Source organism: Cyprinus carpio, chromosome A14, assembly GCF_018340385.1.
Source record: "Cyprinus carpio isolate SPL01 chromosome A14, ASM1834038v1, whole genome shotgun sequence".
Lineage (NCBI taxonomy): Eukaryota > Metazoa > Chordata > Actinopteri > Cypriniformes > Cyprinidae > Cyprinus > Cyprinus carpio.
Window position 1 is genome coordinate 26991177 of NC_056585.1, and position 18575 is coordinate 27009751.

The following is an 18575-nucleotide window of genomic DNA, read 5'->3' on the forward strand; positions in this document are numbered from 1 at the left end:
GGTTATAACTATATTAGAGACTGAATTACTGGTATATGCCAAATCTAAAACCTCTGACAGTAAATAATTTCAGATGCCTTCTGTTCAGACATTGAAAAATACTCCTCACATATCAGCAGCAAAGGACATTGATTCCCTCATGACTACTGCAGGCTGCTGGTTATTGACTGATACATTTGAAACAGGAGCTGAGGGTGGCATATCAAAGAGTTCATAAATTGACAGGTCAAGATCAGTGAGCAATGTCTAAAGCATGGTTTCCAGGCTTAAAATTCATACAGCTGAAGCATGATGCAAATAACATTTACTTCACAAGAAGCAAGCAGTTGATTCTCAATATGGGCTCTGCAACACAACATAAAAAAAAAAAAAAAAGCACTAACATAATCTATTATAAACAACAAACCAAAAAACATTAAAAAATAGGGAAATAATGAACTAAAAAATGGGAAAGAATACAGTCTCGGTTCTTTTATTTTAGTAAAAGATTAATTGATTTTGCAAATAATTATGATTCAAGAACATACAACAGATTCTTACGTGTCCAGTGAAAAGACGGACAGACACTCATTTGTTCAGATAGACAGAGAAATTACTCTGATAGCTAGTTAGACAGACTGACTGACAGACAGACAGACAGACAGAGACAGATACATGGATAGATAGACAGACAGACAGACAGACAGACAGACAGACAGACAGATAGATAGATAGAGACAGATAGATAGGACAGACAGACAGACAGACAGACAGATGAGACAGACAGACAACAGACAGACAGATAGATAGATAGATAGATAGATAGACAGACGGAGACTGATAGATAGATGGATAGACAGACAGACATAGACAGACAGACAGATACAAAGACAGACAGACAGACAGACAGACAGATAGATAGATGATAGATAGATATAGATAGATAGATAGACAGAACCGACAGACAGACAGACAGACAGACAGACAGACAGACAGACAGACAGACAGACAGACAAATAGACAGACAGATAGATAGATAGACAGATACATGACATAGACGGAGACAGACAGACAGAGATACAGACACAGACAGACAGATAGACATACATAGATAAGGACAGATAGATAGATAGACAGACAGACAGACAGACAGACAGACCACACACACACAGACAGACAGACAACAGACAGAGACAGATAGACAGACAGATAGATAGATAGATAATAGATAGACAGACAGACAGACAGACAGACAAATAGATAGATAGATAGACAGGTAGATAGACAGACAGACAGATACATAGATAGACATACTGACAGACAGACAGACAGATACATAGATAGACAGACAGACAGACAGACAGACAGACAGACAGCTAAAACAAAAACAAAAACAGATAGATAGATAGATAGATGGATAGATAGATAGAAAGACAGACAGAGACAGACACACAGATAGATAGATAGATAGATAGATAGATGGATAGAAAGACAGACAGAGACAGACACACAGACAGATAGATAGATGCTGGATAGATAGATAGAGACAGACAGACAGACAGACAGACAGATAATAGATAGATAGATATAGATAGATAGATAGATAGATGACAGACAGACAGACAGACAGACAGACAGACAGAGACAGATAGATAGATAGATAGATAGATAGATAAATAGACAGAGACAGATAGATAGATAGACAGATAGATAGATAGATAGATTCAGATAGAAGATAGATAGATTTGACTGCCAGACAGACAGACAGACAGACAGATAAATAGATAATAGATAGATGATAGATAGGACAGACAGACGGACAGACTACATAGATAGATCACGGATACCAAGACAGACAGACAGACAGACAGACAGTTAGATACTAGGAGATCTGTTTCCAGAAATTGGAGGAAAAATGTCTTGTCTTTAAATCACGACCATCAAAGAGGCAGTGTGAACTGGAGTCTTCCAATAGCTACGAGCTGATGACATTGATCATAATACGAGCTCTCCATGATTCCCGCGGAGCTGCGCGAGTATAATGTTCCCACATTCCCTGCCTAAAGAGAGCAGAAATGTAAAGTGGCATAAAAATATGCTGCGGTTAAGGCCTGTGGACCCCCCCAAAGAGCAATAACACATATCTCTTTGATGCATTCATAGCAGAAGTCTTATTTATATTGAAGAATGAAGAGTCAAGAGCTGCTACACTTGACTAAGCCCACAGGTCCCCATGAGGTGAGATCTGCTCAACAGCAGAAGCTGAGAAACCTGCTTTGGAGGGTAGAAAGAGGGGTAAATTCTAAATAATAAACTCTAGAATAACAGTGGATGTGGAGGAAAATATTTACAAAGACACAGGAGTCTATTTAATACTAGGGAAGTGAGCTAAAGTGAGCTAAGTTAAGAAGTGAGAGTATGCATACTACTGTATATTCCTGTGAATGGAGAGTCAACAGAAATAAGTAGGTTACATTTCATTCTTAAATTAAATTTAACATTACACAATCCAACGACATCGCTAGGATTTATGAAACCCCTTCTTATGGCTCACGAGAGCCCAGCCAGCTAGGAAAACCAACATCCCCAATGCCACAATCCAAAACCGTGCAGCTCAATATGGTGCGGAGTGCTAAAGCTGTCTGCGGCATGAGAGGACTGAAGCTGCTATTCCTCTGCTCAAGAACAGCAGGTCAGAGATTCTGAATAATTAATCAGAGTGAAGTGCAAGCCAGACTGAAACCAAGTAAAAACACACAGTACTGTGTACTTGTCTAAAATACACTGTAGTTACAAGAGCTGAGTGATATACTGAATATTCACTAGGGGTGTGTGATACTGACAAAAAAAAAAAAAAAAAAAAAAAAAAATGGTATCTCAATTTTTTTTTGTATTCTTTTTTTTTTTTTTTTTTTTTACTATAGCTAGTTTAGGCCTGTTGTGGATTCACAAAGCTCTTCATATTCTCTGTGGTTTGTTAGTTCACAAATTATAGGATTGTTATAAGTCAAATGAAACAAAAGCAATTTTTGCACTGCAAAAGCGGCACAGAAGAGGCATCTGAAGTGGCACTTAGATTTATAACTGTTTTATGCAGAGTTGGCATAAATGCATTTATATTAAAAATAAAATTTTGGATAATGATTTTGGAAATTATTTAAAAAAATAAAATGTGTTTTTTAAATATGAAATTAAAACTGCCAGGCTTAATGAGTCATTGAATCGTTCTTTATTTTCTAATATAATATTTTATGAAACTAAATGTAGGTAAATATTGCTGACTAGAGTCATATTTACTATTTTATCATGTTTACTGTTTAAAAATATTGATGAACCGATGTTAACTGGCATCAGTTGCTGTTTGGTTGAAATTACTGAAAAAAGTAAGAATTTTTAATTTACCAGAAAAAAAAAAAATCTAAATACCTTCAATGGAAGGTATAATTTCTTTAGCTATAATTACACAATCCTTGCAGTTGCTCAATAAAAGTTTCCACTCTGAATTTTAAAAGAGCCGCACTTCATCTCTCTGTTGATCATGACATCATCTGTGCGTAATGGAGGCGGAATTTATTAGACGGTTGGCTAAACGGATTACTCAGTGTCATATTCATAAACGTATAACTCCACACAACTTGCTGAGGCCGCAAAGTACAAGAACAGAATGGAGTTTGTGGAGAGTTTAGTTTGGGAGACTGTTAGGATGTTGGAGGCAACAGCTGCTCCCTCTGTGTGATTAATGAGGTACGACTCGAGGCAGACAGTACTGCCTCTTCCCTCCACCTCCAATCAAAATACAGCCTGAGCCAATGCCGACTGAACAGAGCGGGTCATAACAACATCGAGCAGGCCCAGTTCTCCCCGCAGCACGGTGGAAAGGACGGGTCAGCAGAAAGCTCAGATCAAAGGCTGTGTACTTTATACTGCCTCCTGCTAAGCAGCCTATGACAATCAAGGAAAGAAATCGAGACAAGGAAAGTCGAGAAATATCTATACGCATGTGGCAGAAGTGACCCGCTGTGACACCCTGATTCAAGGCCTTCATCTGTAGTCTTTGAGTCTCCGCCAGGCAGGAAGCAAGAGGAGGCAAAAAGGCTCCCAGAAATCCCGGCGGCGGGACTGATTAGAATAAAAGACCCACAGTACTGGGGGAGCCAGGACACATTAACAGCACTAAGAGCCATTTCATTTTAGCTCATTGCATGGCTCACAGATCAAGGCTCCATAGTCTTTCTGACATAAAACTGCCATCAGCATTTCTCTCCTCCGAATGCCAGTCTATAAACCGCTAGGCAAACTCCATAATTTGCTCTCGGGCGGTGATCTCGCAAATGGGAGCTTGAGATGTTCATGTGGCGGCCGCGTAAACAGTGCAAATGAAATTTGATAGGAAATTAGTGTAGGTGGCTAGGGCATCCCCACGGCCCACTTCATTTGAAACATGCGCCTATAGCGAGCCACACTTGCGCATATATATCTGCGACTGCGCTGCTGCAAATGTGACTTTAAATAAGACGAAGGAGGTGATTTACGAAACTCCACAGAGAATCGACTCTAAAACCTGAGAAGAAAAAAGACACATGCCCGTATAAACTGCACCCAATGTGTTTACTGATAAATGCAGCCCATCATTTTGAATGATGTTGGAGAAATAACAAAAATGAGATGTTTGCTGCTTGCCGGATGACCCTCTAGTGTTTTCATTTCAGCATAATGAAAATCCATCCGTCTTGCAGTTGCATTTCATTCTAATCTCTTTGAAATTAAATCGACGCTTCAATGGCATTTTGGATCGCTCACCTTTTGCAGTCACTAATAAACGATGCAGTGCAAATAAGAAATGGATTCTGAAATGTGCGCTGTGGATGTGTAGTTTTAAGTGACTCATGCGCACCAGCAGAGATGTTCTGCGGCTCCATCCAGCTGGCATTACACAGCCTCGGCTCCCAGCGTCACACAGCCGTTCCTTCACATTGTGCTGCCGACTAACCAATGAGATGAAAAAGCCCTGAAACTAATTGGCCACTCTGACGGCACTGTGGGAATGTGTTTGAAGTTTTCACACTGGTACTTTCACACTCTTGCTGACTCAGTCGAGCGCTCTGCTTCTGGCCCACAGGATGCATCAGCCTCAGTCTCCGGGTAATACTGCAGCGCAGGGAGGGAGACCAACAAACATACATACATCTTTTGGAGGCTGGTCCACACTACAGCTTATTTGATCCAAAAACAGGTCATTTACACAGGATTTAGACACAACCAGTCCACAGTTCTATCTTTATATGATAATTATGGGGTGAGTACATCTGAAATTTGACAGCAAAATAACAGAGCGTGTGAAACAAAGTGTTAGCTGTTTCAAATAATGACGCTGCAGTTTCCATGGCAGTACAGGCCAGAGTTGTTAACAAACACTAAACATATTAAAAACTATTTTGTTAACTGACATAAAGAAATGAGATCAAATATAAATATAAGATAAAAACTGATCCAGAATGCAGCAGCGAGAGTTGTCTTCAATGAGCCAAAAAATAAGGTTACACTGGTTACCAGTAGCCGCTCGCATCAAGTTCAAGGTACCGATGCTTGCCTACAAGAAGACCACTGGCGCGGCACCAATATACCTAAACTCACTAGTTCAAACTTATGTGCCCTCCAGAAGCTTGCATTCTGCAAGTGAACGGCGCCTTGTGGTGCCAATCCCAAAGAGGTTCAAAATCAATCTCACGGACCTTTTCCTGGACTGTGCCCAGCTGGTGGAATGACCTCTGAGCTGAGCTGAGTCTTTACTCATCTTCAAAAAACATCTAAAGGCTTTTCGCCAGCACTTGACCAACTAATACTAGCACTTACCTTTTCTGTTCTATTCTATTCTTGGAAACAAGAAAAAAAAAAAACATAGCTAAGTGTTCTGTGCTAGACTAACTGAGACTTGTCATGGCACTTGTATACTGTTGTTGTTCTCTCGCTGGTCTGATTGCTTCTATTGTTCTCATTTGTAAGTTGCTTTGGATAAAAGCGTCTGCTAAATGATTAAATGTAAATGTAAAAATAATAATAAAAAAAAACAAACACTTGAAATGAAAATTAGAAATGTTGAGTTGGCAACTAAATGTAATAAGTCTAACTAAAACTAAATAAAAAAAAATAAAGCTAAGTAGAAGTATTAATTAAAGCTAATAATAATAATAATAATAATGACAAATGCATTGACAACATTCCTAAAATTTAAAGAAAATAAAACTGAAAATATAAAAATAAAATGTAATTCAAATTATCAATAAATACTACAGCAGTATAAAAAATAATAATAAAATATTAGTAATATAATAATAATAATAATAATAATAATGACAAATGCATTTGACAAAATTCCTAAAATTAAAATAAAATAAAACTGAAAATATAAAAATAGAAGGTAATTCAAATCATCAATAAATACTACAATAGTATAAAAATAATATTAAAATATAATATAAAATATATAATAAATACTTTGGCAGAAAATGACTGGAATAATATTCTAAACTTAATCCATCTAAAACTAATAAGAACAGACTTTTCCACAGATACATCTCTCCAAAGAGTGGAAGTCTACCAGGAAAAAAAGTATGCCACTAGCTTATGTTTTCACAACATCCAAAATCAATAGTTAGAAGTGCTAGGCTACACTTCACACACACACACACACACACACACACACACACACACACACACACACTGAGTTGATAGCTTGTAGCTTACCTGACATGATAGGTTGTCCAGTCATGCTCATGGGGGCCATCCCGAGGTTGTTCATGGCAGTCGCCCAAGCATTAGGGTCCGACATGGGCATGGCTAAAGAGTTGGAGTCCATGGCAATATTCCTGAGCCCCTCTGAAAGAGAGAGAAAAACATAATCTGTGTTTATATTTAAAAGTGTTTGCCTCGGTCTGGAATTTGTGTGACCGGAGATCTCAGTGATGAATTTGTTACTCAATAAACCCATTTAGTCCACATTTATGACCAAATTTTTAATATGAAGAGTCTAAGATCAATAGTTTGTTAAAAGGTTTGGGGACAGTGAAATATTTTGATGTTCTTGAAAAAAATCTCTTATGCTTACCAAGACTGAGCTAAAAACAGTCATATTTTGAAATATTATTATAATTTAAAAGAACATTTGAATATATGTTAAAATATAATTTATTCCTGTGATGTTAAAGCTGAATTTTCAGCATCATTATTACTCCAGTCTTCTGTGTCACATGATCCTTCAGAAATCATTCTTATATGCTGATTTGCTGCTTAAGAAACATTTCTGATTATAATCAATGTTGAAAACAGTTGTGCGGCTTCATATTTTTGTGAAAACTGATACATTTTTTTTTCAGGATTCTTTGATGAATAGAAAGTTCAATACCAGCATTTATTTGAATGAGAAATCTTTTGCAACAATGTAAACGTTTTTACTGTCACTTTTAACTAACGTGTTCTCGCTGAATAAAAGTATTCTTTCTTTCTGAGCCCAAAAAGCACATTCATGGTTAAACTTATTGATTTACTGGTATTGACAGGTTTTAAAAGTCTGAGCTGAGGACTGAAACGTAACAAAATGTCTGAGTTGAGAGAAGAATGAGATGAAGTCTTCATAAGCTTAACACATAGAACATAATTTATTATGATAAATTGGGAACTTCTTCTGAGAACTAATTTATGCACTAATTCACCATCACTTCAGAGAAAACAGACAACCGTTTTTAAGGCATAACTACTGCCAGACGTCTGATAGTTCAGTATCGCCCACCGAAAGAATGAACGCTATAAACAGAGAAACAGAGCTCAGAAAGTTCCCATATCTGAGGTGTGACCGCTGGGCTTACAGTGTGTGTGTGTGTGTGAGAGCATATGCTTCCTGTGCAGAGTGGGCGGCAGTCACACGGAGGAAATCATTTCCACTGACTACTGAGAAAATGTCGGTGTGTTTTGTGGATGGTCAGAGTTAATGAAAAACAGCAGTGATAATTAGTTTTCAGGTTCTCCAAAGAGATATCAAAGGTGGTTTTGGTCAAAACATCTAAAAAAAGCACATTTATTTAGAACAGAAAACAAAAAATGACCTTCTCGATATGTGACTTCATGCTTCGTTTCCTTATTTAAAGATAAATCACCCCTCGAGGGTTTACGGGATCTTTTAACATTTAAATAACATCACGTCATGTCTGAATTAGCATGATTATACGTCAACAACTCGGATTCTGCTCTCAGCTGTTCACGTCCTCGCACTCTGAAATGATTCGTCTCTATGGCAACACTCATGGATCCATGTGCGGCTTTGTTGTTGATAATTAATTTCTATTTATTCACCTCTACACTTCTTTGCAAAGCACTGAAACATAAAGTGAACCAGGTAACACTGGCTATAATCAAGTGACTTTTCAAACAGAAAAATGAAGCAGGAACCAGAATGACGTACAGAACTACTTTTAAATGTCGGCCTGCCTTTTCATTGCTTTCAATGGAACATCTTTAACAATCGTAAACTTATAATCACTCTGGGATGACATCAGAGTGAATTCAAAGTCATATTTCACCAATATCATCCTGGTTTTGGATTCAGCAGATAGCAGAAATCACGCTCTGATGCTTCAGGAAGTGTGTGTGGTTGATCTTCTGCAGCTTCTCATGTCTTAGATGTCTTCTTTTCAGCAGTCTTCCTCTCAGTCATCCAAAACAGACTGCAGAGGTCCAGGGTTTCAAGTGAAAGCAGTTGTTTAATCATCTGTATCAGCGGCAGTGATGTGAGTGGATTGGAGCGACAGGCAATTTCCCTCCCCGCTGAAATCAGTCTGTAATCACACCGTTCCAAATCCTGGCCGGATTTTCTGTTTCCCGCTCCTCAATCACTTCCCACTCATTGGTTAAAGAAACTTTACTTCAAATCTTAATACCGTTCAAAAGTTTGGGGTCTTTTTTATGTTTTAGAAAGAACTTTCTTATATGCAGTGTTGGGGGTAACGCATTACAAGTAACATGAGTTACGTAATCAGATTACTTTTTTTCAAGTAACTAGTAAAGTAACGCATTACTTTTAAATGTACAAGAAAATATCTAAGTTATTTTTTCAAATAAGTAGAAGTTGAGAGAAATCTGGAGTAAGATGTTACTTTAGTTCTAGAATAAATGTGAACATGCATTAATTCATCACGCTCAGGCAATCTGATTTAGTTTTCCTCAAAATTAATAAAAACTGTGAAAAGCAACTAAGTATATGACGACTCAAAGCTGCAGTAATTAAATAAGTTAAATAATATAAATATCCTTTATGTATTTAATCCCATTTTATTAACCAATTTGCTGCTGAGCTTCGATGATACAATTCAACCACACTAATAAGCAAAAATGACTCAAGATAAACTAACATTTGTTCTTTTTTATTGCTGAAGAGTGTTGAACTTTTTTCTTCTGTGTTCTACTGTACAGACGTGAATTTACATTTCCTTCAGCCTGAGGCTTTTGGTTTGAAACGGCTTTCACATTTGCCAAAAATAATACTTTTTATATTAAAAGCAAACAAGCAAGCCCAGCCCAGATTTAAAAAGTAACGCAAAAGTAACATAACGCATTACTTTCAATAAAAAGTAACTAAGTAACGTAATTAAAAGTAACTTTCCCAAACACTCTGCTTATATGAGACCCAAGGCTGCATTTATTTGATCAAAAATACATTAAAAACAATAACATTTAATAATATTATTTCAATTTATTAATTATTATTATTATTATTAATGCTTAAAACAGCTGTGCATTTTTTTTCCAGAATTCTTTGATGATTAATAAAAGAATATTTACTTGAAATAAAAATCTTTTGTTACATTGTAAGTGTCTAGACTCTAGACTGTCACTTTTGACCAATTTAATGTATCCATGCTAAGTATTAATACAAAGAAATAAAGAAATAAATAAAAAATCCTACTGACACCAGTGCATATATATATTTATATATAATCATCACAGTTCCTTCTCACTTTCATTCTGACAGCTAACAGTCTATTAACACGTTTTAATACATGGTGAAATTACGCTGACATGGAATTGTATTCTGGCCCATTAACATGCATATAATACTCGTGATGAAGCGGCAACAGAGTGAGAGAACATTGTGAGACTTTCAGAAACACTGCTTTTACTCGAGGCAAAAAAAATAAATAAATAATAATTCACACAACCGTTCTCTCTGCTCCATTTCCAGTCCGCAGCACTCACACACTCAGATCAGGCTAGAGGAACATTACAAAAGCCTTATCCAGTGTAAACACACAGCCATCAAAGCATCACGCTGTGTAAGTGTGTAAGATTGCTATGGATAATGTGAGCCCATACTTCACTTTCTGATGAAACGAAGCAAGTCTTGTATACAAGCTGAGGATATGAGGTTTGTTTGATCAGGAACTGGAACTCATTAAAAGCTCTTTCACTGGCAAGCAAAAAATGCAAAGACTACTCAATAACAGCACAGGATGTTTGCTGGACCAACCGCCGCCTCTGCCAAGCCTGAAGAGGCCATTTGTCTTGCCAGGATGAAACTGATGACGGAGCACAATCAAAGAGTAAAAAGAGTAAAACGACCTGAACAAACTCATGACTTAATAGTTTAAAGTTTTAACTTTATATGCATGTGTGTGTGTTTATATATATATATATATATATATATATATATATATATATACACACACACACACATATATATGAAGATAAAGATAAATTGACATAAAAATGGCTGTGGGATTTGTGAAATAGCATGCAACCAAGAAATCTTTTTGGCAATATATAATATGGTTATGACTGATTAATGCCCAACAACGATGACACTGACCTGTTCATCTAGAGTTGTATTTATTTATTTATTGTTTAAAATCCTACTAGTTTATAATAATATCAAAAAAATAATTACATAATACATCATAAAAAAATAATAAAAAAAAAAAAAACGATAATTAAATATAAAAAAAAATAAAAACTAAAAAAAAAAAAAAATAAAATATAAAAACCTCTAAACTTATTTTAATTCAGCTAATTATAAACATATAAACAGCTATATAAACATTTTTTTAAAACAACAAAGATTAATAAAAATTACAAAAACACAACAAAATTACTTTTAAAACAACAAAGATTAATAAAAATTACAAAAACACAACAAAATTACTAAAAAATTAACTTAAATTAAATTCAATATTTTCAATCATTAAAATCTAAATATTAACAGAAAATATAATAATATCTCAATGAAAATATGAAAATAACACTGTTGCACTTCAGTTCGATTGAGATACTATTATAGTTTTTGTTAATATTTTGAATTAGATTTTAGTTTACTTTATTACTGTCCATTTCCAGAGGGGCTCACAGTATGTACTCACTGTAGTAGATTGTGCTGACCTAACAAACCCACTTTGGAAAGAATTTACTTCCCTGGGGACAGTTTCATCTCTTTAGGTTTAAATGTCCTTTGGGTCTCTAAGTCACCTTTCTAAAACTTCTGAGAGAAGGAGCAATTAGAAAAAAAGGCTGTTTGAAAGTCACAGAGGATGGATGGGGAAAGGGTCCCCCACAGGCCTGTTTTTCTTCATCTACAGCTCTCTTTCTTTTACACACACACACACACACACACACACACACACACACACACACACACACACACACACACACACACACACACACACACACACACACACACACACACACACACACACACACACACACACACACACACACACACACCTCTGCCACTGTGTGGTCACAAAACTTTCTCAATAAAGCTGTCCATGCCTCACTGCCCAAATCTCCCTCAGAAGGCCAAGAAAATCTCAGAGAAATTTATTTTACGATCTACAAGGTCTTAACAGCTATAGACTGACAATTACTTGCTCTTCAGCAACTGGGATAACTTTAGCAGGAAGTTGAGGGTCATGAAGAGCTGCATGGAAGTTTCCCAAATTTGGAATATGTTTTGGAATGACATGAGGGTGAGCAAATGATGACTGAATTTTTCATTTTTATGTGAACTACCCTTTTAAGCACAAAAAGTCATTGTGAAAATCAATCAATACACAAATGATACACAGGGAAAATTAAAATAAGAACAAAATTCACAGTATTAAAATAATCCAAGCTAATATATAGAGATTATTTTAATAGCATAGCTGTGCGTATTTATTCCTCTTGTGAAAGTGAACATATGTGCAATGTAATATCTGACACTGTCATCGTATATCAACAGCTCTTAATCTGAAATTTAGCATGATATTTTGATTTGTTCTACACTGCATAATTTAGCCCAAAGCGATTGCTAAACTGCCAAGTATTGTGTTGATCAAACACAATCAGATAAATATGCTCTAAAATACAACTTTGCATCTTTCTCATTGGAAAGCCCCGTGTAGATTACTTTCTCACTTCATAATCAAGACTGAACCCTCTCTGGGGAGATTTTTTGGGCCGGAGACGGCAGGCAAGCATCTGAATGAACTCTTTAGGGACGCGCCATGATTGCAAACCTCATTATGTCAAACCATCACGATTTCAATCAGCCTTTTGGATCACCTTGAAAAGGCAAGTTAAGCCAGCTAACAACAAAAGATTGTTGCTTTAAACTCAAGTGTCAAACGCCAAGCAGAAAACACCTCCATCTGATCCCACAGGTCACTCTTACAGGGTTCAGGCCGCGCAGGTCCTTGAGATCGAGATCTCTCTGAAACACTAGACATCAGGTGTTCCAGCTTTACACATCAAACATGCTGAGAGCCCTCCCGCTGAGACCGTATGATGGCTATCAAGCGATAAGTGTAATCATTTCACAAAACAAACACTTCTATGAGTGCTCATTCTTCTAAAGAGCCTTTTTGAATGCAGTCTTCATTCATACATCTATGGATTGCCCATGTCTTAATGAAGGTAGGAGGACGTACGATCACTTGAGTAATTACACTTTCAACACTTTCGATTTTCCTATTGAACGCAAATGAAATGTCTGAGGTTTTCATCTGATTAAAGTGATTTGTAGTACAGCACTTGTGTTGTGTTTATGGTCAGAAATCAGTATCGACTTGCTGATCAGGCAATCGGTCAAGAGTCCAGTTTAGCTGAAACACACAAAAAATAGTATATCCACTGTGTTTATCACTCTATACGATGTATTCACTACTATTCAAAAGTTTGGTGACAGAAAGATTTTAGTTTTTTCTTATATTTGCCAAAGCATCCTGAAAAATATAAAGCAGCACAACTTTAACACTGATAATAACAGAAAAACAAATCTTGAACAAATCAGCATATTATAATGATTTCTGAAGATCATGTGACACTGAAGACTGGAGTAATGATGCTGAAAATTCAGCTGTGCATCACAGAAATAAATTAAATTTGACAATACATTCACATACAAAACCGTTATTTTAAATTATAATATTATTGCAGTATTTAATGTGTTTTTGATCAAATAAATGCAGTTCTGGTAAGCATAAGAAATTAAAGAGAAAATCTACTAATCTTCACAGTTTAATTAATCCTAGGTAGGATTCTAACAAAGAGACAGCACATAATGAATGAATAATAAAGTAGTAAAATAAAGTTTTATTTAGAAATGTGTCCTTAATTTATTATTATTATTATGCAGTAACCGTTTTATCAAATCTAAAAAGCACTCAAGGCCATACTATTCTGTTAATTAAGTCATGGATGAAAGTGTTGCAGGCATGCTGCTGCATGTCAAACCCAGCTACAAACCCTTCAGCCTTGACTATATTCACAAAACAGCACAGTCTCTCCAACAGTTACAGCTTCAAAACACACACATACTGACGGCTGAGTCACCAGCTGTCTCAAGTTAGTAAATCAGATATAATTGAATTCACGTTTACAATTCTAGGCCTTGAATCGAGTTTAAGAGCAAAACAGCAATGAGAGAAACATCGCACAGTGAGGATGCTTTTGTTCCCCTCTGAGTATCGTTTTACACCTGCAAAAGTGAGTCTGTTAAGTTGAAACAGACATTGTTGACTCACTTTCTCTGGCTCCTGTGTAAGCGGCTTTGGGCGCAGCTCACTGTTTCGGCCTTGTAATGTGGACGGCGTTACTGGCGAGGTGGATTCAAATTAACTCTTGTCTCGGGTCAAACGCCCCGGACCCGTTCTCGCCAGACGCTCGCAAACATGACAGCAACAAGGTCTTTCTAACAATGCGACTAGTGCTGTGATCTCACGTCTGTGTGTTTACACAAATTATTTATTTCTCCGTCTTTCTTCTAGCTGGATTAAGGGAATAATTAGTTTGGGGTTCCAGCTCAGTGGCGGTGACATTTCCCTCGCCGCTCCACATTCATTCCCCAAATGCACGATTGAGGATGTGCGCTAGAAGAGTTGTTGTGAGCCATCTGAGAAGGAAACGAGGTCTGACAGCACTGCTGGAGCAGCACCTTCTGAGCTCTAAGACCTGAGGAGTTTAACAGACAGCAGCCATCAATAACCGACACATGATTACCAAACATTTCACCTCGCTCTCGAGACACACACTCAGGCGTGCAGACCACCACGTTACAACATCTACACTCATGACCGCTGAGAACTGTATTATTCATGCCTGGAAAAGCAAGCCATGAGATACGGGAGCCTTACGAAGACATGCATTGTCATGTGATCTCAACAAAACAAAAGCAGTTTCTTTTGGTCTGGAGGTAACAAAAGCTGTGTCTGTTCTATACGGCTGCATCACGGTTGATCAGGGATTCACTGAAGTTGAAAGAGCTCTAGTGATGGAGCACTTCCACATCAGTGTTTTCAGACACTTCAGAAAGAGCCTACAGCTTGACTGTAGAAGAGACTACAGTGACTCTGAGAACATTTGGTCAAATGTATTGTCAGCCAGCATATAGAAGATGGGATATAAATGGATATAAATGAATGCTTGACAGATGCAGATTACATAATTAGCAGCTGACCAGAGAAACAGTGAGTAACAGGTTCAGACTATTAGAAAATTAAGTCAAGAAAACAAGAAAGAAATATAAATAATACTGAATGCATTTATATACACACACACACACACGCACGCACACGCACACGCACACGCACACGCACACACACACACACACACAAACCTCATCAAGGCTGCATTTACTTGGTCAAAAACACTTCAAAACAGTAATATTTTGAAATATTTTACAAATTAATTGAACTGTAATGTAATTACTGTAATTAAGTGTATAAAAAAAACGTCTTTACTGTCATTTTTGATCAATTTAATGAGTCCTTAATGAATAAAAAAAATTAAAAATAAAAACAATAATAAAACATGAATTTTTAATGGCTGGCATTTCTACCAAAAGAAAACAGTAATGATTTTTTATTAACATAATTATAATTATTTTGAAATAAATTATTATTATTCAAGTCACAGGGGATAAGTTCAGCCCCTCTCCCCCTTAGATTATTATAAATGCATTTATATGATTAAAAATCTATTAGCATTATTACATTTATTGCAGACTGTTTTTAATTACTTTAATAGCTGTTGTTGATATTTTAGTGTACCTAACAGCACCTTAAATATGGTAGAATCACCATCACTACTTGGCTTTGCACATGAATTCATAAAACTAGTGAAAAAAGCAAATAAACTCATGCACACACTGACGTGTATTACATTAATATCCATGCCGTGCAGCTCTGAACCCCAGGGATCCTGAGAGACTGCGATGTGCCTGAGCAAACCCCAGTGTGACACTGTGAGAATGACATGAAAGCAGCAGCACTTCATCTAATGCTCAAACACAAGGGTCAGCCATCACGATAAGCTGCTCTGAATTTCATATCAGCAGCTCAAACACAGGATCGTCATTGTCTCGCGCTCACTCTGGAAGTCAGGTCTCGTCACTGATTCCTATTGTGCATCGTTCACACTGTAAGTACGCAGACTCGGTAAATGCTTATATATATTTATATTGCCTTAAAACCACATTTAAAGCCATATAAATGGTTCAACAGTGGGTCTGGCTCTGCATGGCCGGACAGCGGTTAAGATCTTAAGATCTGCTGGAGAGCAGAATGATTGCTTGATTTATAATGACTTCGAATACTTCTGCATGAATTATGCAATTACAGGTACAGCAGAGCTCATGGCCATCTTTGAAGTAATAGTCCATGCTGCCTAAAGACCAAATCCATGTGAGATTGAAGCTCATTTGACTAAGTGAACAGTGTGTCATTTCCTTTAACTGCTCGGTGTTTGATCTGGAATTGTTATGGACTGAAACAACCTCTTTACTCGTACCGATGCCTGCATAAAGGGTTCAAAAAGAGATAAGTTCTTTCAACCTGAGCGGCGTTCTAGGACAAGACCTAATTAAAAAGTGACTTTAATTTCTTTGTGAAGTTTGTTACAAAAAAGAAAAAAAGAAGAGCCATTTATTGACTCAACATTAAAAGTGCTGCACAGAAAGTGACGAGTCAGGAGGTGTTTAGATATACATGTTAAGAGTTAGACACCGTGTTACTAGAGTGAAACGAAAAGGCTACACTGTAAAGAAAAAAAATCAATTTTAATGGTAAAAAACTGTAAAAATCCTATTGTTAAAACCTGTTATTTGGTTAAAGGTAAGTTCCCTTACTCTATATAGTGAAATACTGCACTGGACTTGCATGAAACTGGACATTGAATGTAAGTTTAAGGTAAAGTACTGGCAAATGTACAGTTTTTGGAAGTGGAAAAAGAACAAGTCATCTTAAAATTTAAAATGAAAAAATGTAAACTGACATTTCCAGAATTCTCTGTTTGACAGCTCACATTTTAAAGGTGTTTTATTGAAATAACTGTCTCGTCTTCATTTTTCTTATCAGTCGTTGCAGCCAGTGGACTTCAACCAACATATTTTTTTCTTTTTTTTTTTAAAGACGCAAAAGTATCACAGAATGGTCTCGTGTGACGTGTGTCATATATGTGTTTATCCACGCATTATTTAACAAAAAAATATATGACTGCATATTTATGAAAGACTATTAGTGCCACACTTCACTCCGACTCACTCAGGTAAAGCTGTGAGAAATCAATATGAATTAAAAACACAACACAAAATCCAATCCAGGTACTTTCTTCTCTGAGGTGAATGTATCCGCCGTGTTTGTAGAAAAAATCACTGCTACTTCTTTTGGGATTTATAGACTAGGGATTTCATGTTCACGTTTTATTAATCTTGATTTCTCAAAACTGTATATACACAGTACAATACATATTACATTTCACTATTTATTTATTTGTTTAATATAGAAACTCCAAAGTCTTCCAAGCTCTGAGCTCAGTCGGTGGAGGCAAAGAGATTTAAAAGCTCTCGTCCGTCACAGCTCTGATTTTTCAGCTTGTCCCTGTGCTGCGTCTCTCAGGTCTCTCTGGGCTTTCTGAACACTTGCATCTTGCTTTCAGGCTTGGCTCTGAGTTGAATCGGCGTGGAGGTGGGGGTCTGTGTTAGAGGTGCTGGGGTTTACCGTTTTTTTCCCTCCAGATTGCCCAGGGGATTTGCCTTTTGTTCAGAGATGTCTGACATATGTACACGGAGAAGGGCCATAGCCCTGACATGAAACGCCGTTTGCAACCCATTTTAGATTTGTAATAGGAATGCATTTCAGAGTAAACCAGAATATTCAATGGAAGGGGTAGGGAAGTAGGTTGGAGCATCGAAGAATGCATGAACGCCTCTGAATCTGAATGCAGCAGACACATCCTCTATTTATCCTTTATCTGTCTACATTCAAAACCAACAGCATATGTCACAGACACATGAATGCAGATCCTAAATTGGTTCATCTGTGGAGAGGAAAAACATGTTTTTTCCTTTTTCTGTGTTGAATCAGAACTGGCAGATGACGATGTTAACGCTTCGTTAATGAACAAATGAGTAGGGCGGGTAATGAGTTAAGAGTTTACTGATAAACTGTCATGCTGTTTGCTTACCCACCAGAGGTGCTCCTCTTTCTGCAGTCTTTCCCCTATTAACTTTAATTAATCACAACAACTTAATTAACAGAGCTTAATTATTGCAGAGGAGTAGGCTGCGCTGTTTGAAATGGAGGCCCTCCATGGAGAAACCTGAATTCTCAAATGCATTGCTTGCACTGACAATGGATGATGATGATGATGATGATGATGCTTGGTCATTTTGTAGAAAGTAGGCTTGCCATGGTATATGATAATACTAGTTATATCAATTATGAGGGACAATGCATTATGTAAGAAACTTACTTGATAATAATGGATTGTTTTTTTCTTTGTTTTTTTAATGCCCTAATAGTTTGAATAGCTTGTAAAGTCACTGGTATGTGGTAAGTTCAATACACAATACAAAGAACAATGTTAAAATATCCTGCATTTGAAGCTATATATCTCAATACATTGAGGGAAAAAAAAACAGCAATGTGTTGTTCTAGATCACACATAATTTCACTCCCTTTCAGAAACAAACCGCCTTGAATGATTGTTCATGCAAATGCATAGAGAAAACTAGTGCTTAACCAGTGATAATATCGGTACAACCAGTTTGAACAATACCATAACGCTGTGAAAATTAT

At 36.8% G+C, this 18575-nt stretch overlaps 1 protein-coding gene across 4 annotated transcripts in view; it reads right to left on the reverse strand.

Annotated features, from left to right (window-relative positions):
* Positions 1-18575, reverse strand: part of LOC109054353 (ecto-NOX disulfide-thiol exchanger 2-like) — a 217260-nt gene that overhangs the window by 73811 nt on the left and 124874 nt on the right. For all 4 annotated transcript variants that reach the window (XM_042770421.1, XM_042770420.1, XM_042770422.1 and 1 more), the window contains one exon: positions 6724-6855. In XM_042770421.1, the coding sequence (XP_042626355.1) occupies positions 6724-6855 (132 nt within the window). The remainder of the gene's footprint in view (positions 1-6723; positions 6856-18575) is intronic.